Source organism: Salvelinus sp. IW2-2015, linkage group LG20 (genome assembly GCF_002910315.2).
Source record: "Salvelinus sp. IW2-2015 linkage group LG20, ASM291031v2, whole genome shotgun sequence".
NCBI lineage: Eukaryota > Metazoa > Chordata > Actinopteri > Salmoniformes > Salmonidae > Salvelinus > Salvelinus sp. IW2-2015.
The window spans coordinates 13,203,018-13,228,167 of record NC_036860.1 but is presented as its reverse complement, the minus strand read 5'-3'; the positions used below and the strand labels follow the sequence as shown (position 1 = coordinate 13,228,167).

Here is a 25,150-nt window from a genome sequence, read left to right as displayed (position 1 = left end):
AAACACCCACAATTTTGGCCAAACTCAATGCATAGCCAACGCCCTTGTGTGCAGAAACTTCAAAAAATCCATACACATTTAAACAAAACAATAGGCTACAGCTTCAGAATAACAATTTTTCATCTGCGCCATGAAAAAAAAAAAAAAAAAAAATCACCTTATTCCTTGGAATGGAGTCAAGAGTGGCTGCTTGGCTCGTGCACATTTTACTGCTATGCATCAATTTAAAGCTTTGAGAAATGTACAGCCCTGCCGCTGACCAATCAGGTGTTCACCCCACCCTAAACAGGAAGTGAAGCCATTACACGGCGACATTAGTGGAGGTTTGCCCCTTCATTATCGGTGTCCAGGGACACAGTACTGTTGGTCCTGCATCTGCTGATTGGGAATATCCTTTTACCATTAATCACATCAACCAAATCATCCATCTACTAGGCTACACGCTGCAGAGAGCTCATTTGAATGATTATGTCTTGTTTGTTCAGCTCGGCTTCAGAAAACATARCCAGAAAATAGAAATCAACAATCAAAAAGACCCAAACATGATAAAGATCATTTGTGTGTGAGTGCTGCCTGATGCATACGTGCATCTTGGAGTTACATCACAGTGACTGCAGCAAGGCAGAGAGAGCCAAGGGCCTGTTTGTGGGAACAGCTCCAGGAGGAGGCCTATACTAATCAGCCATCTGCGACAGACAGGCCCCACTAATCCTCCACAAGAGAGGAGAGGAGAAGAGCCATGCATTTACACCACTGAGCACTCTGGGACAGTGACAGCCAGGCTCAGCTATACCAAGCCCTGTGGAGAACAGAGGCACAGCTACCGCATCTTAAAATGTGATCATCCTGTAGTTTTAGGATGTTTCCTGCACAACAGAAAATGCAAACTTGTAGCTTGTTGAAGGTTATAAAAGGYTTCTAAAAGTTTGTCATTTCCACTTTAACGCGTACGAACACACAAGTGTGATCATTCTACTGTGGTGCCTGCAGTGATTAGAACGTSTAGTTACAATCGACGCAACAGTCAGCGTTTGAGCTGGCCACTTTTTTYCCCCCTCACAAGCGTTGTGCAAAATGTACAAAGTGATGTCCTCAATGAGAGTCAGCTTACTTTTGGATGCAATGTTTAGACATTCACAGAAGTAGCAACAGCATAACACAATTCTCATCCAAATCGGGAAACGTAGGCTACATTAGTCCTAGCGCTAACGGAGTAGACGGAGCCAACACAAGCAGTCATATTAAGCCTCTCCTCTCCCTCATCCCTCTCCAAACAGTATGTTGCTAGCACGCAAAAGCAGTCATCAATTTCAGGGAAGAAATATGTCCAGTTCCAACTATGATGTTGGCAAGTTATATTCAATACTGTGTGTGTGTGTGGTTTCTGAAAGTACAGAATAAAGAGAATGTATTAGTCATTAGAATAAAAATCAGGATATAGCAATAATACACTGTTACAATGAAGTAACATGACTGAAGCRCTCCACAAGAGGGCCGGGCAGAGCTATGCTAAAGAAGCTAAGTTAATACACAGGCCAACGCAATGGTCATGATAGGGCCAGGGCAGCTTCARAAGGATACGACACAAGCTAAATACTTCTTTGACACCATTAGCAATGTTTTACAGAAGTAATAGAAAAATGTAACTAGATAAGCACAATTGAGCATAACACCATTATGAAAATCAGTACCTCGCGTGTCCACGGTTATAAAGGAATAGACGCAGAATACATTATGCTCCATACACAAATACAGGGGGGCTACAATAGAAAAAGACATAACACGATATACATAAACTGTATTACGATAAAGGTAATAAGGCACTTTAATAAGAAYGCACACAGTAAATATTAGTAAGGAAAACAACAATGAAGACAACGCAGGCGCTAGCCGGAAAATGCGTCTGGGTGGAAAGTTCGGCCAGGTTGTCCTAACTGGAGATGTGCAAATGTCTGCAAACTTGGCCTGAGGTAACACTGGGGGAGTGCTTGAGCTCTCATCGAAGAGAGAAGTTTGTCCGGCTCATCTAGCTATTCCTTGCCTTACATTAGCATAACATGCCTCAAACGTAAAAATGTCCGCCACAGTGAAATAGGCTACTTCTATGTGAATTAGTGAGACGGAATGCACCTCATTTCAAACGGTTGTTCGAAAATCATATAAAATTGACAAGTTGATACATAATCTATAGATAATTAGCAGGCAGTGCCTTGATTTGAGGGCAGCCCAGGTTAACGAATCCACGAGCTGACAAGGTAAAAATCTGTCCTTCAGCCCCTGAACAAGGCAGTTAACCCACTGTACCCCAGTAGGCCGTCATTGTAAATAAGAATCTGTTCTTAACTGAATTGACGCGTTAAATAAAAATTTAATAAATACATACAACTGTCCTGTTGCATAACAATACATTTTGGGACAGTGAGCGAATTCTGACATCACTCAAATGGGAAATTTGGTCGAGATGCCCAAAAAGTTACATATTGCAGCTTTAAGTAACATCAAACATAGAGTTGATTTCAGGTGATTTGGACATTACATTTTATTTTTTTAAACATGCTTACCTCACTTCCATTGATTTTTAGCTAGAGGTGGCTAAAGTTAGCTGAAGTTTGTAATGACTGTTTAAAGAGAACCGAACTATGGATTTCAGTTTCCCCTGGCCCATAGACTACTTTCAGAGTGAGGAACCATCTAACATCAAGTTGTAAAATAGTGAACAACTCCTTTAACTCTGATGACCTGGCTTGAATCGATATAAGCTGGGCAAGCCGAGCGGGGAAAACAGGGTTTACCCAATCAAGAGATTTCCTCCACTCCAATTACTCTCCATGCAAAACAACAGATTTGGGATCAGTTGTCCCTGTGTTCACCCTGTACATGAGAAGCTGGACAGCATTGGATCTGTGTAAGCATGATGAGAATTTATTTTCACCATGCTTCTTTCGCCAGCCATTCAATTTTAAATCCATGAGGAGTGGAGCGATCAAGTGTATCCTTCAGAGGAGAAAGARAGCTAGAGAATTGGCCCTCAGCTCCTATAGCACTGCTAGTGGTGGAGCGGCTGACYGCGTCTTTTAAWGTCTTCCCCGGGCAGACAGGCCACTTTCTCACGTGGGCCACGCCTGACGGCCCTCCCAGCTTGTTAAGTCCTCCGTCCCATCACAACACTGATGTGGGGGTTTCCCCATTTGCCTGCCTTGGCTTTCCCTCAAAACAATGCCAGTCCTCAGAGTTATTACTGATCCAGCCTTAAAGGGATAGTTCTGGATTTTGGCAATGAAGCCCTGTATATAATTAACAAGAGTCAGATGAACGTATGGATACCATTTCTATGTATCCACGTCCAGTATGAAGTAAGTTATTAAGAGGTAGTTTCACAAGGAAATGCTAACTAGCGCTAACGCAATTACCAGAAGTCTACAGGAACCCCTAGCATACTAGAACTTTGTCAGAGGCTTGTGTTTGCAATCATGTCTGGAAGTCAAGGTCTAAAAATGGGGCATTGCCTTTAAAACAGCCAGAAAGGCTTATTTATAAGATCACCATGGTAACAAATTTGAAATAGGTCAATGTCCCTGTTTAGGGTCGGGTTAATATGATGATTTAACGGTCAATCGCTCCCAAATGGACGACTATGAGAAGAAAAAAAGGTAATTTAAAAATAGATTTGAAACCAATACTATTTATAACATAGGCACTACACTCTATATGAAGTCATTACCGTTTATTACACCTTGTTCCCTGTCTATAGCGGCTATACCATGCATATAAACTGAGAAGGGTGTAATTATGGCCTACAATTTGGGGTACTCCTGCATGTGGGCAATTTATACTTCTATTGGTCCATTTTTAAGCAAGGGACTCCAGTACACAGGTGGGAGGCAGGGCACTCCAGTATAGTAGGTGGTGGTAATGCACTATAACGTTGSATGCCAACCGCCGATAAACCCCACAGAAGAAGATGAGGCGACAAAGGTAGCTAGCTGGCTAGGATACCGGTAGACAGTGTATTTTACCCCTGCCTGTTGGGCACTGCTTTCCCGCAATTCTGTTAACGACAGCGAGAGCAGGTGTCCGGCAGGCGGGAGCAAAGGATACTATGTTAGCTAGCTAGGACTCCGGTACACAGCAGGCGGGATAGGTAGCTAGCTAGGACAGTGTCCTCCTTCCCGAAAAACTCTGATAATACTATTATTTCCCTTTTGACACACATTTTAACCGCATAGACAATCAGGGGAAACCCGAAATATCAAAACTGTCACACAAGCATGAAGATGGCATGCTCGAGGGGTGGGGCATTCATGCAGGAACATATAGGATGTTTGAGGGGTAGGGGGGGGGGCATTCCGAATTGTGGGCCTCAATCTCACACTATTGTGTAAATATTTTTATATTTTTTCTCAGTTGATGAACTGCCATGCGCGACATATCGGGCTAAAGTTATGCATTGGTGGTGCAGTGTTGACCTGAGCAGACAGGGTTAACCTGCTGCCTTGTAGCTTCTGACATAACTGGTGCAATGAATGCAGACTATTGGGACAACAACTGAACTCTTTCATTTCCCACTGGTTAGYCCAATAAAAACAAAAACTCATTCATTTAAATAATAGGATACTCATTCAAAGTCATATTCTTTCAATTCAAAGAGAAAATCGTTTATTTTTTTTCTACTATAAAGAGTAGGATAACATTTGATCAGAAATGTATTWTTTGTGATAGTAGACCTATATAGGCTACTTGGAAAAGTTCCAATGGACAGTAATTTCTTAGATGTTTTATAAGCTGTACAAACTATAACCCTACAAGGTGAATTATAGCCTTACTTATTGGCAGTGTAATTTACCTTTGAACAGTGTTTTTGCAGAACAATAACTGTGGGCTGGCTATTCAGTGTTTGGGGAACTAGCAAATATTTAAAGAAACCAGTGGCGGTCGGTGCCATTTAAGATGTGGGAGGAGGATGTATTTTTCAAATGAGCATGGCCTTACTTCTATTACAGCAAATTGGATGACTGTCATTCCTTTTCCATTCACCCAGCTCATTGTAACATTGATAGGTTTAGGCTACTGCGTGATATTCGAATTTTCCCTGTACCCGTCATGGGGTTGCTACAACCTAGTCCATGAATTAAAGTTTACAACGTTAGTCAAACACAGTTCACTTTCATAGCAGCCATGTAAAAACAGCATGATCACTTTGCTCCTTGTATATACATATAATTCCTTCTGGCAACTATCTACATGCTCTCACCTTTTCCCTTCACTTGTGGACTTCAGTGCAAAACACATCAGCTCTCTGTGACCAGGCGAAAAAACCKTTCCAAGCCAAACTATCATGACTGCTAACCGCTAGGCACAGACTACATCRTGGTCACCTCATAGTCAACATATCTACTGACACTAACGCTAGTAAACCCGTTACAATCATGCAGTATAGTGTACACTTAGGGCAGGCCTCCGGTGGCAAAAAAACRTATAAAACCAAAAGCTTACCTTGACTTGGAAGAGTTCTAGTGTTGGATAGACATTGCCAGCAAGCTAACATAACATCCCTCYTTTTAAATGTTCCAATATTTATGAAATTCACTGAGGATAGTCCTCYCACTCCACTGAGGAGCCTTCACTGAAAGGAACCATATGACAATCAACGTGGCTAAATTAACTTAGAAATGTAGGCTAGAGAGATTTAGGCTATATGCCTATAATTCCACATAGGCCTTTTTGTAAGCTATTATAGGCCTCTAGTTACGCTAATAATAGACACGTTAATAATATAAAAAAAAAATTTGGGGTGGGGGGCAGTTCGTGTAGGCTAACATTGTTCTTATAKGAGTACCTGGGCTTTCCACGTTCATAACAACCCCAATGGCTGTTGTGAACGTGCAAAACTTTTTTTTAAATGTAGTTCTATCCTTGAGCTGTTCTTGTCTATTAATGTTCTGTAATATGTAATGTTTCATGTGGACCCCAGGAGAGTAGCTGCTGCTTTTGCAACAACTAATGGGGATCCTAATAAAATACCAAAACTACGGATGTCATTCCAAAGGAATGTTTACTTTGACCGCGCAAACCAGAAACACATTTCACTGGGAAGACATTAATATGAAAAGTACTGCATCAAAAATAACTAGGCTTCTAAAACTCTCATTACGGCTATGGCAAGATCACACGCCCCCTGTAACAAAACAGTTTCACAATGTTACAGTGGCTACGCAAGTTGCATTGCTACCAAGTGATTAAGAGCTCAATTCACATGGCTACAAAACGAGGSCAAACTGTGTTAGCAAAGTGTTGCCTCGCATTCCAGATTATGTCTGACTGCACAGACCGACCTTGCTGCTAAGAAATGGAGTAATAGTAATGAACGGACACCATTCGTATGGGCTTTACAGCTCGAGTTGACATGAGGACAGCAGCACTCACCTTGCCGCAGACGAATAGGTGCCTTCTCCGTGACAGTCGGACGGATACAAGTGTCAAATCCAACCAGAGTCCCTGGCTACCGGCGGTAGTCGTACGATAGCTCACCGTTAGGAATTTAACGCRCAGCGCAGTTTAGAACTTATCAGACGTCAAATGTTAACCAGCCATCTGTAAACATGCTGCGTTGAGCAGACCATTTCAGAAACRGAGTAAATGAGCGCTTAATACTCGAGCTTTCCACTCTGGAAATATTAGCACGTTYCACTGCCACGACTGGGAAATGTAACAGACAGCAATACTACATAGGCCMCTCCCCTTTAAAGTATGGGTGCGTGCAGTGTGCAGCCAAGAGAGTTTTATCGAAATGTCTACCGCTCTCTATAGGGCAATGTTAAAGCTGCAGTTCAACCCTATAGCTATAGGTCAACCCTATAGAGCAGGGTTTCCCAAACTCGGTCCTGCCCCCCGGGTACACGTTTTGGTTTTTGCCCTCGCGCTACACAGCTAATTAAAATAATCAAAGTTTGGTGATGAGTTGGCTATTTGAAATATGTACCCAGGGGGGCCCTAGGACAGAGTTCGGGAAACCCTGCAGCCGTTTTATCTCAAAATCAAATAATTTCTGAGTAACAATTATGTACATTACTGTAAAAAAAATGTTTTATTAAACTAGTCAACAAGAAAYAAAAATAGCTTCTTAGCAAAGAGCAAATTTTCAAGCAAGAATTTTGCTAGGACTGTCTTGGGAGTGGTCTGAGTGGGGAGGGGGGAATTGAAACTAATTAGCTGTTATTGGCTGAGAGATTTGGATCTCTCTTTCTTATTGGTGTATTAACTAATTCAATGCCTGGTGATGTCACCAGGGTGGGCCAAAACTCCATCCCACCAAAACAGGCTGCAATTTCAGGTGGTCTTTCCAAACAGCTCTTACACTAAAAGGGTATTATCATARTTTTCACAATTGTGGAAATATATATAAAACACAGAAATATCACGTTTTTGACTGCCTTTAAACAAAAGTGTGACAGGGTAGGAAAGAAAAAGTTGGTCAGTGTTTCTAAARGGACCTTTATTAGTGGGGCACATTTAAAATGGCATAAAATCATGCCCTTGCAGTGTACACCTCTCCAGATGAGTGCTTTGTCCCTGAAGGTCATGTGTAGGCTAAACTGTGCTGTGAAAGTTTGGGGTGTTTATTTGTGTCAGTACTTTGTTTAAATTTGACAATATCCAAATGTTTGTTTRATCTCAGTTAYGGTTATTGGGAAGAGATTACCTTCACACAAACATTTGGGACAATGTATATTGTACAGTACAACAATGTAAACATTGTAGCAACCGTCTGCAGGTTGTTGACAATGCGGTTTTAAAAGGCAATTTCCGATTGAGCCGACATATGCAGCGTGAATGAGACCTCCCTGCGAATGTGGGAACATTGCCTTTAAAAGYTGCATTGTCAACAACATGTTGTCGGATTGAATCCCGGCCTAGGTCTTGACTTCAACTGTATCCTCTCTTACAAGTTGTCAACGTTGCTGAATGTGGAACTCATTGGAATGTATGGGTCTTGTTGTGTAGTATGTAGTGAGAGAACTATGAAACATYGAAGAACCTATCACAAATACCCAGTTATTACACAAACAAATGCATATAGCAAGATTTAATTTACTTACTGCCCAGCTGGTAGGTATGTTCTGAGACCTGGTAGCTGGCAGCGATTACAGCTGAGAGTCTTTCTGGGTAAGTCTCTAAGAGCTTTCCACACCTGCATTGTACAAAATTTGCCCATTATTCTTCTCAAAATTCTTCAAGCTCGGTCAAATTGGTTGTTGATCATTGTTAGACAACCATTTTCAGGCCTTGCCTCAGATTTTCAAGCAGATTTAAGTCAAAACTGTAACTCGGTCACTCAGGAAAATTCACTGGTTTCTTTGTAAGCAACTCCAGCGTAGATTTGGCCTTGTGTTTAGGTTATGTCCTGCTGAAAGGTGAAATCCTCTCCCAGTGTCTGGTGGAAAGCAGACTGAACCAGGTTTTCCTCTAAGGTTTTACCTGTGCTTAGCTTTATTCAGTWAATTTTTTATCCTGAAAAACTCCCTAGTCCTTAATGTTAACAAGCATACCCATAACATTATGCAGCTTGAAAATAKGGAGAGTGGTACTCAGGGTTCTATTGGATTTTCCCTAAACATAACACTTTGTATTTAGGACATAAAGTTAATTTCATTGCCACATTTTTTACAGTATTACTTTAGTGCCTTGTTGCAAACAGGATGCATGTTATGGAATATTTTTGTTCTGTACAGGCTTCCATCTTTTCACTCTGTCAATTAGGTTAGTATTGTGAAGTAACTACAATGTTGTTGAGCCATCAGTTTTCTCTTATCAATGCCATTAAACCATGTAACTGTTTTAAAGTCACCATTGGCCTCATGGTGAAATTCCTGAGTGGTTTCCATGCTCTCCGGCAACTGAGTAAGGAAGGACACCTGTATCTTTGTAKTGACTGGGTGTATTGTTACACCATCCAAAGTGTAATGTATAACTTCACCATGCGCAAAGGGATAATCAATGTCTGTTTTTTCTTACCCTTCTACCAGTAGATGACTTTTTAAACACTATTATTGTGCACAGTTTTATTCTATCCAATTTATTATGTGACTTGTTAATAAGAAACAAAATTACTCCTGAACTTATTTAGGTTTGCCGTAATAAAGGTATTGAATACTTATTGACTCAAGCTTTTCATTTTTTATTAATTTGTAAAAAATAAAAAAAAAATAAAAAAAAAAACATAATTCCACTTTGACATTATGGGGTATTTKGTGTAGGCCAGTGACACAAAATCTCAATTTAATCCATTTTAAATTCAGGCTGTAACACAACAAAATGTGGAAAAAGTCAAGAGGTGTGAATACTTTCTGAAGGCACTGTAAGAATATTTTGAAGATAAATACACAACGCAGAGGACGAGGGGTCAATAGAGTACTAAGAATCRATGGAAATAGTGTTTTTTCTGTAATAATTATTGATCAATGGGTCAGAGACATGGGAGGAATTTCAGTCCAGGACTCATAGCTACATGGCAAGTTCTCATTGGTCCAAATTGTTTATACATTGAACCTAGAATAGGATACTTGTTATTTTGCCATTGGCCCAGTTTTATTGCAAGGAATTCTAATTGGTCAACCACAGGCTAGGGCTGGGTTATAAAACTACATCCTGTCCCTTTGTTCTGTGGAGAGAATCACTGGAGAGAATCACTGGAGAGAATCACTGGAGAGAATCACTGGAGAGAATCACTGGAGAGAATCACTGGAGAGAATCACTGGAGAGAATCACTGGAGAGAATCACTGGAGAGAATCACAGGAGAGAATCACTGAGGACAGGGAAGAAATGACCATCTACCATCTACTTCCAAGCATGATTTGTCCCCTTTGAATAAACCTATTTTCCTCCCCCTGATTTGCTTTGGGGTCTGTGTTATTGTAGAGTGACATCAACTGCTAACACTTGGTGCCGTGACCCGGATGAATTGGTCGTGAACAACAACAAGAAAACTMATCAACTGTGTGTTGATCCAGAAGAAAGAGAGAAGGCTGAGCGCAACCCACTTTGGGAGTCAACTCTTAATCTYCTGATTGATGGCATAAATGCTGAGTGAGTCTAGACCAATATCATTTTAAAAGAAGCAAATCAGGTTAAAATGAGTGTGTGCAATGAGTGATACATATCTGTGATGTATAAGGTTCAAGTCCTTTGTTCTGTTATAAGGTTCAAGTCCTTTGTTCTGTTTGTTAAATCTCTATTATAGGGGTTCAAGTCCTCWATTAAAAGGTTAGAGTCATTTTTGTGAAACCTTCTTGTTGCATAGAAGTGAGTTGCTAGATAAGTAGCAATTTKTACACGTGTGGGTAATGTAAGCTTTCAACAAGCTTTTGAAGTGAACACAAGTTTTATGGGTAACCAGGCCCTACAGAAACAATTTGTGATCTATAGATAGGAGGTTTGAGTCCTCAAGAGGTTGTCTTTTGGGGTTAAATAAATATATAAACATATAGATATATATTATACAACTTTTTAAGTTAATGTAATGCCATTGTTAAGTGAGAAAACCATTCTGGAGAAGGGCGTAACAGCTCCTCCGGGTGGGAGCATGAAAGAGATTTTAAATTCCCTGTCTATTGATATAAAGAATCATTTCAAAGTAGAGAAGTGTAGGCAAGAGATAAATAAATATTCCATCATTGTTGACAAAGATGGAATATGAAATCTGTCTGATATACAAAAAGCTTGGGGGAAAATACAGAGAACGTCTAACTCGTTGACAAAAACAAGACGGTCTTTAACGATATTAGCTGAAGTAAGGAAGAGGGATGAGAAATTCTGTCTTGATAACCGTGATAGGACATTGCAGTGTCTGGCAGCGTAGCCTAGTGGTTAGAGCRTTGGATTAGTAACCGAAAGGTTGCAAGATCAAATCCCTGAGCTGACAAGGTACAAATATGTCGTTCTGCCCCTGAACAAGGCAGTTAACCCACTGTTCCTAGGCTGTCATTGAAAATGAGAATTTGTTCCTAACTGACTTTCCTAGTKAAATAAAGGTAAAAAAAGAAGATAAAGATAGTATGAAAGATCTTGGTGAACAGATAAAAACCTTGAAAGGTGAAATTCAACAATTACAGGAGGCAAGGGTGGCAGACTTGACCCTCACCTGTGGACCCTTTGCTCCCCCAATCTACCTTCAGGCTGAGTTGCGCAAGATGATCAGGTTTCAAGCATCTGGTCAGCACTGCCTGGCTTTGAGTCAACAGATACTGATAGTGGTGATGAATGATGTCTTAGGCCAACCAGAACACAGGTTGTAAAAGGAAGTAAAGACAAACCTCCAGTGACAGTAATCACGCATAAATCAGCATCTCCAAAACAGTAGGATGAATGGTCAAAAATGTTGAAACGTCCACGAGACGTGGGCATGAAAACATGAGACCATTTGAAGTGTTATAAGAAACTCTACAAAACTCTACAATTATGATGGGTTCCAGTTATTAGCCTTTGTTTTGAACAACCGTRAACATGGTATACTTGAAGAAAAGGTTTATAGAGCTGTGGGTGGTGAAGAGCAAGATGTGGCCGATGGATGGAGAGCCATACATGTTTTCCTTAATTAGAGATAGGGTCTAGTTTCCTGAATTTCCGCCTGACTGATGTGCCCAAAGTAAACTGACTGTTACTCAGGCCCAGAAGCCAGGATATGCATGTACTTGGTAGCATTGGATAGAAAACACTTTGAAGTTTCTATAACTGTTAAAATAATGCCTGAGACTATAACAGAATTGATATGGCAGGTGAAAATCCGAAGAACATCCAACCAGAATTTGTTGTTTGAGGTCCCAGGCTCTAATTATGGAAACCTATGTAAATCTGTCTCCCAGATTGCAATTCCTATGGCCTCAACTAGATGTCAACAGTCTTTATTCAAGGTTTCAGGCTTGTTGTTTGAAAAAATGAACAAGTATTTGGAGTTTTGGTGAGAAGAGCACCGGAACAATATCAGTCTTTTGGCGCGCGAGGGAGAGGGCGTGCCCTTATTAATTTTGCTTTCCTATTGAACATACTACTTCCCGTATGAAATATTATAGTTTATTTACATTTTAGAGTACCTGCGGATGAAATAGAAACGTTGTTTGAATTGTTTGGACGAAGTTTAGCTGTAGCTTTTTGGACTCCTTTGTCTGCATGTTGAATGAGTGGATTACTGAAATCGATGGCGTCAACTAAACAGACGTTTTGGGATATAAAGAACTATTTTATCTAACAAAWCGACCATTCATGTTGTAGCTGTGACCCTTGGGATTGCAAACAGAGGAAGATCTTCAAAAGTAAGTGATTTATTTAATCGCTATTTGTGATTTTATGAAGCCTGTGCTGGTTGAAAAATATTTTGAAATCGGACAACGCAGTTAAATTAACAAGAATTTAAGCTTTTAAATTATATAAGATACCTGTATGTTCATGAATGTTTAATATTCATTTGAGTCGCGCTCCCTCCAATTTCCCCGGATGTTGTCGGCTGGTGTCCCGCTAACGGGATGCCTATCTCTAGGGTTTGATCAATGCAACCACCAATTGGGGAGAGATGAGAGCAACAGGAGTGGGGGGAGACAGAGACAGATATGAAACAGACCAAATCATTATCAATTTCTATTGGTCCAATGAAGATTGATGCAGGGATGTGGATAGGCTCATTTGAACAACCTATTTTAGGCCTTGATGTTATCACGCAACTTGACTCTACACTGAACATTTCTGAAGGGAAGGTGACGTGGCAAATTAGACAACTCCGGGGATCTACAGTTCAGAACCATGCTATTTGGACTACGAAGAAAGATGAGTGTGGAACTTTGGATATGGAACCAGCGTGCTTGACAGGTGTTGCCCCACCTTGCACAAAACAACGTCCCATTAGCAAGGAAGCTATGGACGCTACTAAAGTAGTGATTAAAGATTCTGCCGACATGTCGTTCATACTCTTTTGACAATGAATCGAGCTGCACAGGTCACAGCTGCTCGTTGGAACAAATGGTCAACTGTGTTGGAGGCTCCTAACATCATGCATCATGGCACGCCATGTAATCCAGCTAATCTGATGCTTCCTCCAGATACCACATTACTTGAACACGACTGTTGTGAGTTGGTTTTGGACCAGCTCTCTGATGGGTTTATTAAGAGTCATCCGTTGGAAAACCCTGAGTSTATCTCATACACAGACGGTTCAAGCATTGTAGAGGGGGGTGTGAGGAAGGCAATGTGATAGTGACAGGCACGTTAGATTTGAGAAAAGCAGACATTCACTTTGTGAGTGACACAATGCTTAACTATTGCATACAACTCTCTAATGCAGTAGGGAAAGCAGAAAGGCAAGTAAAAGAGGCGTGGGGAATAACYCCCGAGGGTAGACGTGACGTAGTATCAGGACAGTGGGTGATGGTAAAAAAAAAATGTAACAGACACATTAGGGCCAAAACAGGAAGGTCCTTATCAAGTTTTGCTCATAACGATGTCAGCAGTAAAGGTCCAGGCAAAATCACGATGGATACATGTCACTCATTGCAAGGCTGTCCATTTTGATGACAAAGCAGAGCCTGGAGCACAAAGAACTGATTGATAAGCAATCGGGGGCCAGTCTCGGGTGAAGAGGCATAGTAAGATGATCGGAACCTGATAAGCTTCTATGTTGTACACTTCAGTCATCGTATTAGGGATATCTCKGTGAAATGTCCAACGTTTTCCTGAAAATTGGGACATGCTTACTTWGGGAAATCTATGTTAAATATAMATTTCTCTTGAAACSAGGACATGTTACTTTCACTTTTTTGTTTCCTTCGTTACAGGTTGTGAGAATCTACYGTCTGAAGCTGAAGCAATATMCCTTAATCTAAGGACTGTACTTGACATGATACAAGATTACCGGTGAAATGTTCATTAGAGAAGTCCTTATCAACCAGTGGAACGGAAGAAGAATTCCTCACTACAGGCAGACTGTCAGAACCACTGGAGAGAATCACMGAGGACAGGGAAGAAATGACCATTTACCATCTACGTCCAAGCGTTGATTTGTCCTCTTTGAATAAACYTATTTTCCTCCCCCTGACTAGCWTTGGGGTCTGCGTTATTGAAGATTAACATCAACTGCTAACAGCACTGTACAGCTCGAGCTGGTTTGACAACTAACCTTCTTCACACAAACAAMTAAACCAAAAATGGAGACTAGAGGTAGGTGTTGTTTTAACCTTGTGTATCTGTGCTTTAATTGCAATAATACATCTGCATGTTGGTCAATTCACAGAACAGAAAAATAGCTTTTGACAACAAGCACTGTTCACATAAAGCAATAAATTAACAAATGCATCACAACAACAGACTGGTAAAATTTGGATTAAATTACACACACATACTGTACTTACGCACAGACAAAACACACTTCACTCTTACAGGCATACACAGAAGCAATGCTTGTTCATACACACACATGCACACAAAAAATATTCAAATCACAGTCACACGTAGAGCTGATTTGATAAGTAATAAAGGTTTCTTTGTTACATATACCATTTCAAAAGTGTTGAATTGTTTAACACTGGTCTCGTACACACACGGTATCTATATTAGACAGACTACAACCAAGTTATAATCCAACACCACAATCTTCAAGTTTGGAGTGAGATAAACAACAATACTGATATATATATATTAATCAATAATAGTCAAATAGAATGATTTGAAATAATTCATGATATACTGTATTTTATATATACTATGTACAGAAAATAAATAACATAGGGGTGGAGGGAAATACATTTACACCCRAAACGACACTTCTCACTTCCACTACAGTGTCTATGTTATCATCTGAATATTCAAATAGTTACGATGACTTGCGCTTCATACGAATCTATGTGTATATATAATACATATATCATGTTTTCAAGACTGATATATCTACTGGTCTGCATAAATATAGATAGCGAGACAGATACACAGTACTGGAAATACAGAAAGCTAAAACATACATGGCTAAATATACGCACAATGCACAAGACAGCACTTTGCAATCCATATTGCGTTTCATACAGATAACATATTGGAACGGTACGATTTTCAATAGGTTTCTGTGACGTGATATGTCGATCGTGTCGGGTGGATGGATGATGACAGCAGTTGCCACTGAAACATGCGTGGGTGAGAGGGGGCGACTTCTTCTCCCTCTCCGATTGGTTGGATGAGAATGGATGGCGAACAGAGGACGTCCTCCTCTCCTCCTTTTGTCTCTTGGTCAGACGCTCCTTCAGCTCTAGTCGAACTTGTAGCTGCGGTCATTGCGGTCGGTGCGTTCACTGGAGAGACAGACATGTAAGAGAGATGAAGATAAAACGGATTCAGGTSACAATGATTTACCAGTGTCCCCCACCTTAAACACATGACATATCGTAAACCACATTCGACTGTACTACAGCATGTACTTCCACAACAACAACAAAATGACAGAAACAAAATGTTGAACAGGACTTAATATGCTATAAAACAAGAAGAAAAAAATATATGGTTCACCATTATGGTTAACAGTAATTTTAGCACTTTAAATGACCTTTCTAATATACGGTAATTGCGTAGAATGTCTATTCAAAAGGAAAGCAAAGACTTCTTCATCTTGTCGGCTAGCTTTCATCAAATCTGGCAAAAATGCTTCAGAACTATTCGTAAAGAGAAACTTCCCGAAACCCCCTCCCAAAAAAACAGCAATCTAGGACAGGGGTGCACAACTGTGGAAGAACTAASGTTCTTCCACAGTCTTGCTGCTTTTGTTTCTCCCTGGTACTCGATGTCACCGATTCCCAGGTAGAAGTCAGTCTGTAGCTCAAGGGGCTTGAGGACTGAGGCTATGCACCMCTGATATGTAATAAGCGGTGTAACTTGTCAGAGACTATCACAGTAGGGTCAAAGCAGCCTCCAAATGACAATCTGGACAATACGTCATGGTAGGTCATATGACATAGGGAGGGAATGATGATAAGGTAGTCTTATGTAATGTTTCTATTACATAGACATGATTGATGCACAGGAGTAGGCAGGTACGTCATGCATATAAGTCTTCCGTAACAACCTCATAACGCGGTCATTATAATGACATAAGAGATGTTAGAAAATGTCTGGACAGCTGATGTCAGTTCACCTAAACAATAGCTATCTTTAATGACAAGTGTTAAATCAGTTTCCATAAACTGATATATTTGACCGCAACTGCATATGCTTGATATGTCATTGGGTGATGTGATGTAGAATTTGGTCGCTCACAGCACAAGTCGRCCAGAGGGTATTTCTTGTAAAGGTAAATAGACACAGGAACGATCTCAGAAGTGYTAGCAGGGGCTTCTAGAAAAAACGTTGGTATCATTGAAATGAAGCTGAATGAGGGAAGCTATTCCCTAAAGCTAGAGGAGGTAGCTAGGGAAGCTAGTTAAATGTCTGGGTAGCTAGCCTCGTAGCTAGCCCCGTAGCCTCTACTGGTGCCCTTACCCTCAGCGACAGCTTAAATTCGGATGTGGTTGGCGTCATCCAACCTGGTGATGACAAGAGGAGATCACACCGGTCAACGACTGATACTCTGACTGCATTGGCAGCCAGCGGGCAGGTAAAGTGATAGTGTGACAACTTTATTCATACCCCTCTTCCAGAACATAAACAAGCGTGATACAGTGTTTCATGTTCATAGGATCCCATTTGTGTCAGTCAAATAAGTAATACTGATAWACTAGTATTACTACTATACTAGTTATACTACTAGTAATATAGTAAATCGTGTTTTTTTTTTAAACTTTAGCCTTGTGCCTGTTGTTGTGTATCCTTGTTGTAATATTCACAGAGATAGAAATGTAATAACGGATACGCAGGGGAGGAAGGCAGGGTTATAAAGTCAAAGAAAGGAAGCGGTTGGGTGGCTGTGATTGAGTCGCATGCAGGCAGGGTGAGGGTGATTGCGTGGGTGGGAAAGGCCGGGAGGGGTTGGGGAGTACTCACGCCCCCTCGTCTCTAAGAAGCTGCAGGAACTTAGTGACTCTGTACTCCACATCCATCTGGAGGAGAAAAAAAAAAGCAGGGAACCAAATATTAACACCAGTGCTTTGACACTTTGACAGTGCAAATGTGGCATTACGCAGGCTCTACCGTGGAAAACCATTTGCGCCACTTCTTGAGGCACGAAACCTTTCTGGCGACCATAGCTACTGGATGACACTTGTGGTCGACTGYTCTGCAGCTGAAAGATGAGGAGGAGGAGGAGGAGCGCTGACTGCCACTGACCTGCAGAGACATTTCGATGAGCATCAGGAGCTTCTTGATGCCAATCCAGACCCTCTTTCCCTTGACGTGCTGGCCGATGGTGACCCGCTCTGCGTCCGTGAAGCTTCCCAGTAGCTGCAATGGATACAATGTCAATGAGTAAACACATGGCACACAAGACAAGACAGCAGCATTAACTACTGAAACTCTTCATCAATATGTATATTGTGTGTGTTCACTTGTTTGTTTGTGTGTGTGTGTGTGTGTGTGTGTGTGTGTGTGTGTGTGTGTGTGTGTGTACACCTCTAGGGCTTCCACCAGGTGTTCTCCAGTAGAGATGTTGGGGACGTGGATGGTGGTACTGAAGGCGTCCAGCATCTCCATCTCCTGCAGCACCTCCTTACGACTGGTGGTTCCAATGATCAACAGCTTACGGCCCTGTAGGCAGAGTAAAGCACAGACAGAGTTACACACACGTTACATGCACATGCACACACTTCTACGCACACACACACAGGCTGGCGTCAATAAACACATTAGCATAACGCAACACCTGCATTAGGTAATGCAGCCATGCCAGCGTTGTACTGAACAGTGAACACTCACTTTCGGAGGAGTCTTCTTCAGCAGCACCAGCAGGGCCTGGAGAACCATGTTGGAGAAGCGAGGTCCAATGGGGACGTAGTCTAAAAGGAGTGGAGCACAAAGAAATCAGAACAGTACTTCGGACCGGACCCACTAGTGTTGCCGCTGATTCCTTTAAGACCGGGCCTTGGCTTTAGACGCAGTGCTTAGTTTATCTGCGGCCTCACTGGAAAGTTTTAAAAAGAGAGATACGAGTTTGTTGCTCCACTAGAGACGGATCGGGGAGGTCCGCTAGACTAAATGGAGAATGAGGTTTCAGCGGAATGAGGAGGTAGAGAATCACCTAGGAGACGCTCAATGTCATCCACCACCACACAGCTCAGCTGAGACTTGTAGGCATCCTCGAAGATCTGAGGGAAGGCAGGGGATACAGAGTTAAATGACACAACAAGACTGCATAATAATACCATACAGGAAGTATTGGTAATAATCTCTTTCTCCTGCTCTTAGTTATTATTGTTACGTCAGATAGGAAAAGGGAGAGGATTGGAGAAGTTGCTAGTAAAGAGACCCAGGGATCGAACCCCTAACTCGATGGGGCAAATCGTRGTCCAGAGTCAGCAATGCTACAACTAGTCTACCATTCGACCAGATTCTGGCACAGCATCTCTTTCTATGGGCATGGTGCCAGCCTTACAAAGACATTGGGGTCAAAACACTTCATAAAACTGCAGGAGCATTCAACAGTGTGYAGGTATCTATCTTTCGTTCATGGTGCCGGGCTTCACACCCACCTTCTTGATAGCCAGGCACTTGGAGTTTTCGGAGAAACCGATCATCTTGTCCGGGGAACAGATCTTGATGAAGGGGAACTCTGAGCTCTCCGAGATTTGGGCAGCCAGGGCCGTCTTTCCACTGTGAGGGGGTCCTAAGAGGACAGATGGACAAATAAAGACTGTTAGAGAGAGAGTGGGGGGGGGGGGCTGTTATTCAACTGTGTGTGTGCGCTTAAGTGTGTGTGTGTGTGTGTGTGTGGTCAGGCCTACCCTCCAGTAGCACGGCCACCAGCGGTGTGCGGTCGCTGTTCTTGGTCTGCTGCACCAGCAGCTCCCCGTCATCCAGCACACAGGTCACCGGGTCGCCCCACTTGATGATGCCGTTCATGATGTAGCTGGCGTAGTCCTCCTGGTTGGAACCAAATGCCTGGGGGAGGAAGAGGGGGAGGAGGAGGATAAAGAAGAGGGGGAGCGGGCAGAACTTTTCAGGATTGGAATGATAGTCTCAGGGTCAATCTCAAATGACACTCTATTCACGTTGCCTACTGTCCTTCGTAAATACACATATAGTAGAGAGMTACCTACTGGTTTAATGTCGTTGTTCAGGGAGCCCATGAAGTCGCTTCTGGTGACCTGCAGCTTCTCGGCTCTCTCTGTGTCCACCTCCACTGTGGCTGTGGCCTGGACACACAGAAAGAAATAGCAGTCTGATCTAACTGTGGTATACAGTAGACGTAAAGGACAGAGTTAGCCCCTAAAAGCACCGTGCTAAGGGGTGGAGTCTAACCATGTCACGGGTGTTCAAAGGTGTCAACTGGATAGTCTAACCGTATCATGGATGTTCATGTTTGTTGATTGGTTGGACTCTAACCTTAATGTGGCGGTTCATGGCTGTTGATTGGGCAGCTCTGACCAGCCCCTCCAGTTCAGCACCACTGTAGTTCTTAGTTCCGGCAGCCAGCTCCTTCACGTCCACATCAGGAGCCAGCAGGCCGAAGTCACGCATCTTATTAGTGTGAATGTTGAGAATCTGAACACGCCCCTTCTCATCCGGAAGACCTGAGAGGGAGGGAGGGAAGGAAKAAAGTGGTAAAAATGCATTCAGGGAGGGAGAGAAGTCACTACAATAATACAATAAAGGGTGGCRGAACATATGAAAAGAAACAAGCCAGGAGATAACAAAAAAGGCACAGAGAACATGTGGGATTCTTACCGATCTCCATCTTGACCTCAAACCTGCCAGGCCTCATCAGCGCATCATCTATCAGGTCAGGCCTGTTGGTCATCCCTGTGGGAAAGAGAAAGAGAGAAATGGGGATGCAAAATTAAAGATAGGRTTACTAGTTAAACCAGAGTCATGCATTCATCTCTAGTGCTATGAGAGGCTTAAGGTAAGATTGGTATCTATACCTCAAATCTAACCATCTATGACCAGTATGTTATAGAAGAGTGTACTACCACCTACCTATGACCAAGATGTTGTTGAGCTGCTCTACTCCGTCTATCTTGGACAGCAGCTGGTTGACCACCGTGTCGTGGACTCCTGTACTGCCCTGCCCAGTACCTCTCTGCTTACAGATGGCATCCAGCTCATCAAAGATGATTATGTGCAGACCACTGTTAGCACCCAGCTAGGACGAGAGGAGAAAGGGGTGAGTGGGATGAGTGGATGAAGAGAAAGAGAGGGAGACAGTCAGTCATGCATGTACGTATAACATTTGTTTGTGATTTTAACCTCTTGGATGGATATTTTTTTTACCCCTTTTTCTCCTCAATTTTGTGATATTCAAATTGGTAGTTACAATCTTGTCCCATCGCTGCAACTTCCGTAAGRAMTCGGGAGAGACGAAGGTCGAGAGCCATGCATCCTCCGAAACCCGACCCTGCCAAGCCGCACTGCTTCTTGACACACTGCTCGCTTAACYCGTAAGCCAGCCGCACCAATGTATCGGAGGAAACAGTGTACAACTGGTGACCGAGGTCAGCTTGCAGGCGCCCTGCCTGCCRCAAGGAGTCGCTAGAGCACGATGGGACAAGGACATCCCAGCCTACCAAACCCTCCCCTAACCCGGACGGTGCTGGGCCAACTGTGCGCCGCCTCATCGGTCTCCCAGTCACGGCCAGCTGTGACACAGCCTGGGATCGAACCCGGGTCTGTAGTGACGCCTCGAGCACTGCGATGCAGTGCCTTAGACCGCTGCGCCACCCAGGAGGCCGTGGATGGATTTTTTAGTTTGATTAATTACTTCTGGTCATCAAATAAAAGATGGTGGCTGGCCACTCACCCTCTTCTGCTCCTCTTCTGCATCTGCGAAGAGCTTGCGGATGTTGGCCTCAGACTCTCCCACAAACTTGTTGAGGATCTCAGGGCCGTTGACGATCTTGGGCTCGCGGGAGTTGAGCATCTTGCCAATCTGCCTGGCCATCAGAGTCTTTCCACAACCAGGAGGCCCGAAGAGAAGGATTCCCTTCACGTGCTTACAACCTGGGGGTCAATGGAACAACGACTGTCTATAGACCTCTGAATATTTGAATGCACAGCATGCTCCAGTTGTGTACACAGACAATTTAGTTTGTGACAAATTATCACTAGGAGGCACCGAGAGGCGCCATGTTGCACATCCAATGCGGCAATTGTTCTGCCAATACCGCGGCTCGACCTTACTTTGTTGTGCCCGCAACTGTAGGTAGTACTGCATGATCTAACTAAGACGAAGGAGTGGGGAGCCTTACCCATCTGTTCCACAATGTCAGGAGGGAAGACACGAGAGGCGAAGGCTCGGCGGAAGATGTCGGAGAACTCCTTGTCCAGACCACCAATGCCCATGCGCTCAAAGTTCCAGTCCGGGTTGATGATGGACTGGCGCTGCTCTTTGGTCTTGGCCTTGCCTAGTGGGCAGAGAGGAATCAAACACAACTTTATTTAAAATGCATTATAAACAATACTCAAACAGACTGTACAATGAAAAAAAAGTGTAACAATGGATAAAGACTGGTTATTTCCCCGTGCTTGAAGGATTTGATCAATCTTGGTCAACTTTGTCTAAATGTTTATTTTGACAAATCGAATCCAAGTTTATTGCTTGAGTAGACACATTTGTAGATGGTATAGCAGGCGCAGGTAAATGCTTGTGTTACTAGCTCCAACAGTGCAGTAGTACCTAGCAGTGACAATGAAAAAAGAACGACACACATAATCCAGAGAAATAAAGAAATTAAGAAATATCAGAACGAGCAAAGTCAGAGACCGGAATATATATGAATAGAAAGAGTGTGTACAGCAGTAGTTATATAGAATGAGACATGACTACAATACAGTATATACATATAAAGTGGGTAAAACAGTATGTAAACATTATTAAASCGATCAGTGTCCAATGACTATCTACTGTATGTATATATGGCAGCAGCCTCTAAGGTGCAGAGTAGGGTACCGGGTGGTAGTTGGCTAGAACAGTGACTAAGGCTAGTGGTGACTGTTAAACAGTCTGATGGCCTAGAGATAGGAGCTGTTTCTCAGTCTCTCGGTCCCAAATTTGATGCAGCTGTACTGTCTCCGCCTTCTAGATGGTAGCGAGGTGAACAAGCCGTGGCTAGGGTGGCTGGCCTCCCTGTGACACCGGGTGCTGTAGATGWCCTGGAAGGCAGGCAGTGTGCCCGGAGCGATGCGTTGCGGACAGTGCAATTGCCCTTCCAGGCGGTGATACAGCCTGACARGATGCTCTCAATGGTGCATCTATAGAAATTTGTGASGGTCTTAGGGGCGAAKCYTAATTTCTTCAGCCTCCTGAGGTTGAAGAGGCGCCGTTTGCATTCATCACCACGATGTCTGTGTGAATGTACCATTTCAGGTTTTCAGTGATGTGCACGATGAGAAACTTGAAGCTTTTAACCCCATCTACTGCAACCCCGTCGGTGAGGATGGGGCCGTGCTCTCTCTGCTGTTKTCTGTAATCCACAATCAGCTCCTTCGTTTTCTTGACGTTAAGGGACAGGTTATTTTCCTGGCACCACTCTGCCAGGGCGCTCATCTCCCSCTGTAGGCTGTCTCATCGTTGTTGGTAATCAGGCCTACCAATGTTGTGTCATCATGAAACTTGATGATTGAGTTGTAGACGTGTGTGGCCACKCAGTAATGGGTGAACAGGGAGTACAGGAGGGGCTGAGCATGCACGCCTGTTGGGACCCCGTGTTGAGGATGGCAGCGTGGCAGAGGTGTTGTTGCCTACCTTCACCATTTGGGGTTGGCCCCTTCAGGAAGCCCAGGACCCAGTTGCACAGGGAGAAACACGGGTGTAACYTTAATGATGTGCTTGTAGAGCACTATGGTGTTGAATGCTGAGTTGTAGTTGACGTTACATAGGTATTTCTCTTGTCCAGGTGAGATAGGGCAGTGTGCAGTGCAATGCAATGGCGATTACATTGTCCGTGGATCTGTTGCGGCGATATGCAAATGATAGTGATTCTAGGGTGTTGGGTAAGGTGGAGGTRATATGGTCCTTAACTAGCCTCTCAAAGTCCTTTAGTCATTTAGTTCAGTTACCTTTGCTTTCTTGGGTACAGAGGTRCCCGTGTCGGCAGCTCGATGTTGTTTTCCTCCAAACGGGCGAAGAAGGTGTTTAGCTCGTCTGAGAGTGAKGTTTCGGTGTCCCTTCATAATCCATGATTGTCTGGAGTCCCTGACACATTTGTCTCGTGTCTGAGCCTTAGAATTGCAACTCCACTATCTAGCTGTACTATTGTTTTGCCTTTTTTCCAGTTCGTACATAGTCCACTGTAGTTCAAGGTAGTTAATGGTGCAGAAGATAGGCTCTCCCATGGACACAGAAAGAGTGTTATCAGTGCATTCGGTAAGTATTCAGACCCTTTGACTTTCCCACATTTTATTACGTTACAGCCTTATTCTAAAATTGATTAAATCGTTTCCCCCCCTCATCAATCTACACACAAGTAGAGTCAGTAAAACTTGTTTTTCAACCACTCCAGAAATTTAACAGAGTTAACAAACTATAGTTTTGGCAAGTCGGTTAGGACATCTAGTTTTGAAGTCTTCACTATTATTCTACAATGTAGAAAATAGTACAAATAAAGAAAAACCCTTGAATGAGTAGGTGAGTCCAAACTTTTGACTGGTACTGTAGCTCCTACATAATCTACCTGTATTCTGTATGGACTCCTCTGTAACTTACCAACTAACGTGAGGGAGGAGCTCTCTGCTTTCTCGAAAACCACCTGGCTGTTCCCCACCAGCAGGCCAATGTCAATCTAAGGAAAACAGGAATTGTTGGAATTATTACCAACTACTGGTTATTACAAATAACTGTTCCAAATAATCTCGTACAATTCTGCAGAGTTCCTTTTGGACTTCGACCAGCACCCTARCAGCATGTTCCCTCGTCAAATAGAGACCCCGTTCGAAATTAAGGGGCAGGTGAAAGCAAGGGCTCCACCACTTGGCATTCACCTGTCCAGTCATTTCTAATCATGGATTACTTCAAGGAAGGGGGGTAATTCCGACRGGGGCCCATATCATGAAGGGTTGAGTTGTTACAGCAGTAGGACAATGGTAACTCTGGGTACCTTCTGCTTCTTGCCTGATGCTGGCTCTCCCTTGAGGATGCTGGCGTCCATGGCCTCAATGTCTTTGATCACCAGCCCAAAGAGCTTGTCGCAGAAACTAAACACCAACTGTGTGGGGGGGATGAAGAATGATAGAAGAAAGGAGGAGGATGAGAAGAGAGAGGAAAGCTGTGTGAGGTTACATCCCAATTCTCCCAAGTTTGCACTCCTACCCACATCTAAAAGCATTTGATTGATTTAAGCCACCAGTCTTTTTCCTTGTTGCTCCRGGGAAGGGAAATGTGCAGGAAAAGTGTGAAGAGTTGTGACCGGCTGGACTGTTTGTTGTTCTGACTGACCTGCTGGGTGACAGAGAAGGCCTGGTTGTTGAACTGCTGGATGAACTCGCTGGCCATCTTGTCTGAGTCGTAGGGGCTGGTGTCCGTGCTCTTCTTCTGGAGGAAGTCAATCTCTATAGTCATGGCACCGATGCACTGCTGGGACTTGTCAAAGTTGTAGTTGGCCACTATGAGGGGAGAGGACTCATGTCAGATATGTATCTAAGACTGTATAATTTGTACTCGCAGAAATACTGTACTGTCAAATGAAATAGGTACTGAATGTTAAGGTGAGCTATGGGCTGTGGTCAAGGTGTGAMGGTACAGTGTATTAGGGACTGTGCAGGGTGCAGTGTAAACGAGGCAGTATCTTTGCGCTGTGGTCATAGTTTTCTTTTCCTCAGACTCATTAATGAAATGGAGTGAATTACCTTCCACCTCCTGTCCAATGGACAGACCGGCCCATTTCCTCTGAGAGAGAGAGAGAAGAGAGATAAGTCAGCCAATAATTGCAGGGAAGCAGAGAGAAGAGGGACATGTATGCTATCAAATATTAGAATTGTAGTTTTGGAGAAATTAGTTAAGATTAGAAATAGATCTATGGGTATATACTGTACAATAGATTAAAC

The 25,150-nt window shown here is 43.0% G+C and overlaps 2 protein-coding genes across 4 annotated transcripts in view; both read right to left on the bottom strand.

Moving 5' to 3' along the window:
- LOC111980598 (thyroid hormone receptor alpha) overlaps nucleotides 1–6,725 on the bottom strand; it is a 130,388-nt gene extending 123,663 nt beyond the window's left edge. The window contains exon 1 of one of the 2 annotated variants that reach the window (XM_024011412.1): nucleotides 6,424–6,725. The gene's annotated coding sequence lies outside the window, so the exon portion shown is untranslated. The remainder of the gene's footprint in view (nucleotides 1–6,423) is intronic. The other variant, XM_024011411.2, reaches the window with a different exon arrangement.
- A 7,968-nt stretch (nucleotides 6,726–14,693) lies between these two features.
- Nucleotides 14,694–25,150, bottom strand: part of nsfa (N-ethylmaleimide-sensitive factor a) — a 29,123-nt gene continuing 18,666 nt past the window's right edge. The window contains exons 4-22 of one of the 2 annotated variants that reach the window (XM_024013128.2): nucleotides 24,953–24,992; nucleotides 24,543–24,709; nucleotides 24,205–24,312; nucleotides 23,814–23,889; nucleotides 21,358–21,513; nucleotides 20,910–21,109; nucleotides 20,090–20,255; nucleotides 19,838–19,912; nucleotides 19,496–19,683; nucleotides 19,210–19,305; nucleotides 18,895–19,051; nucleotides 18,643–18,776; nucleotides 18,192–18,258; nucleotides 17,870–17,949; nucleotides 17,567–17,701; nucleotides 17,285–17,398; nucleotides 17,003–17,058; nucleotides 16,502–16,545; nucleotides 15,219–15,321 (exon numbers count right to left, since the gene is read on the bottom strand). In XM_024013128.2, the coding sequence (XP_023868896.1) occupies nucleotides 16,515–16,545; nucleotides 17,003–17,058; nucleotides 17,285–17,398; nucleotides 17,567–17,701; nucleotides 17,870–17,949; nucleotides 18,192–18,258; nucleotides 18,643–18,776; nucleotides 18,895–19,051; nucleotides 19,210–19,305; nucleotides 19,496–19,683; nucleotides 19,838–19,912; nucleotides 20,090–20,255; nucleotides 20,910–21,109; nucleotides 21,358–21,513; nucleotides 23,814–23,889; nucleotides 24,205–24,312; nucleotides 24,543–24,709; nucleotides 24,953–24,992 (2,046 nt within the window). In that variant the 3' untranslated portion in view covers nucleotides 15,219–15,321; nucleotides 16,502–16,514. Of the gene's footprint in view, nucleotides 15,322–16,501; nucleotides 16,546–17,002; nucleotides 17,059–17,284; nucleotides 17,399–17,566; nucleotides 17,702–17,869; nucleotides 17,950–18,191; nucleotides 18,259–18,642; nucleotides 18,777–18,894; nucleotides 19,052–19,209; nucleotides 19,306–19,495; nucleotides 19,684–19,837; nucleotides 19,913–20,089; nucleotides 20,256–20,909; nucleotides 21,110–21,357; nucleotides 21,514–23,813; nucleotides 23,890–24,204; nucleotides 24,313–24,542; nucleotides 24,710–24,952; nucleotides 24,993–25,150 lie in introns of both variants that reach the window. The other variant, XM_024013127.2, reaches the window with a different exon arrangement.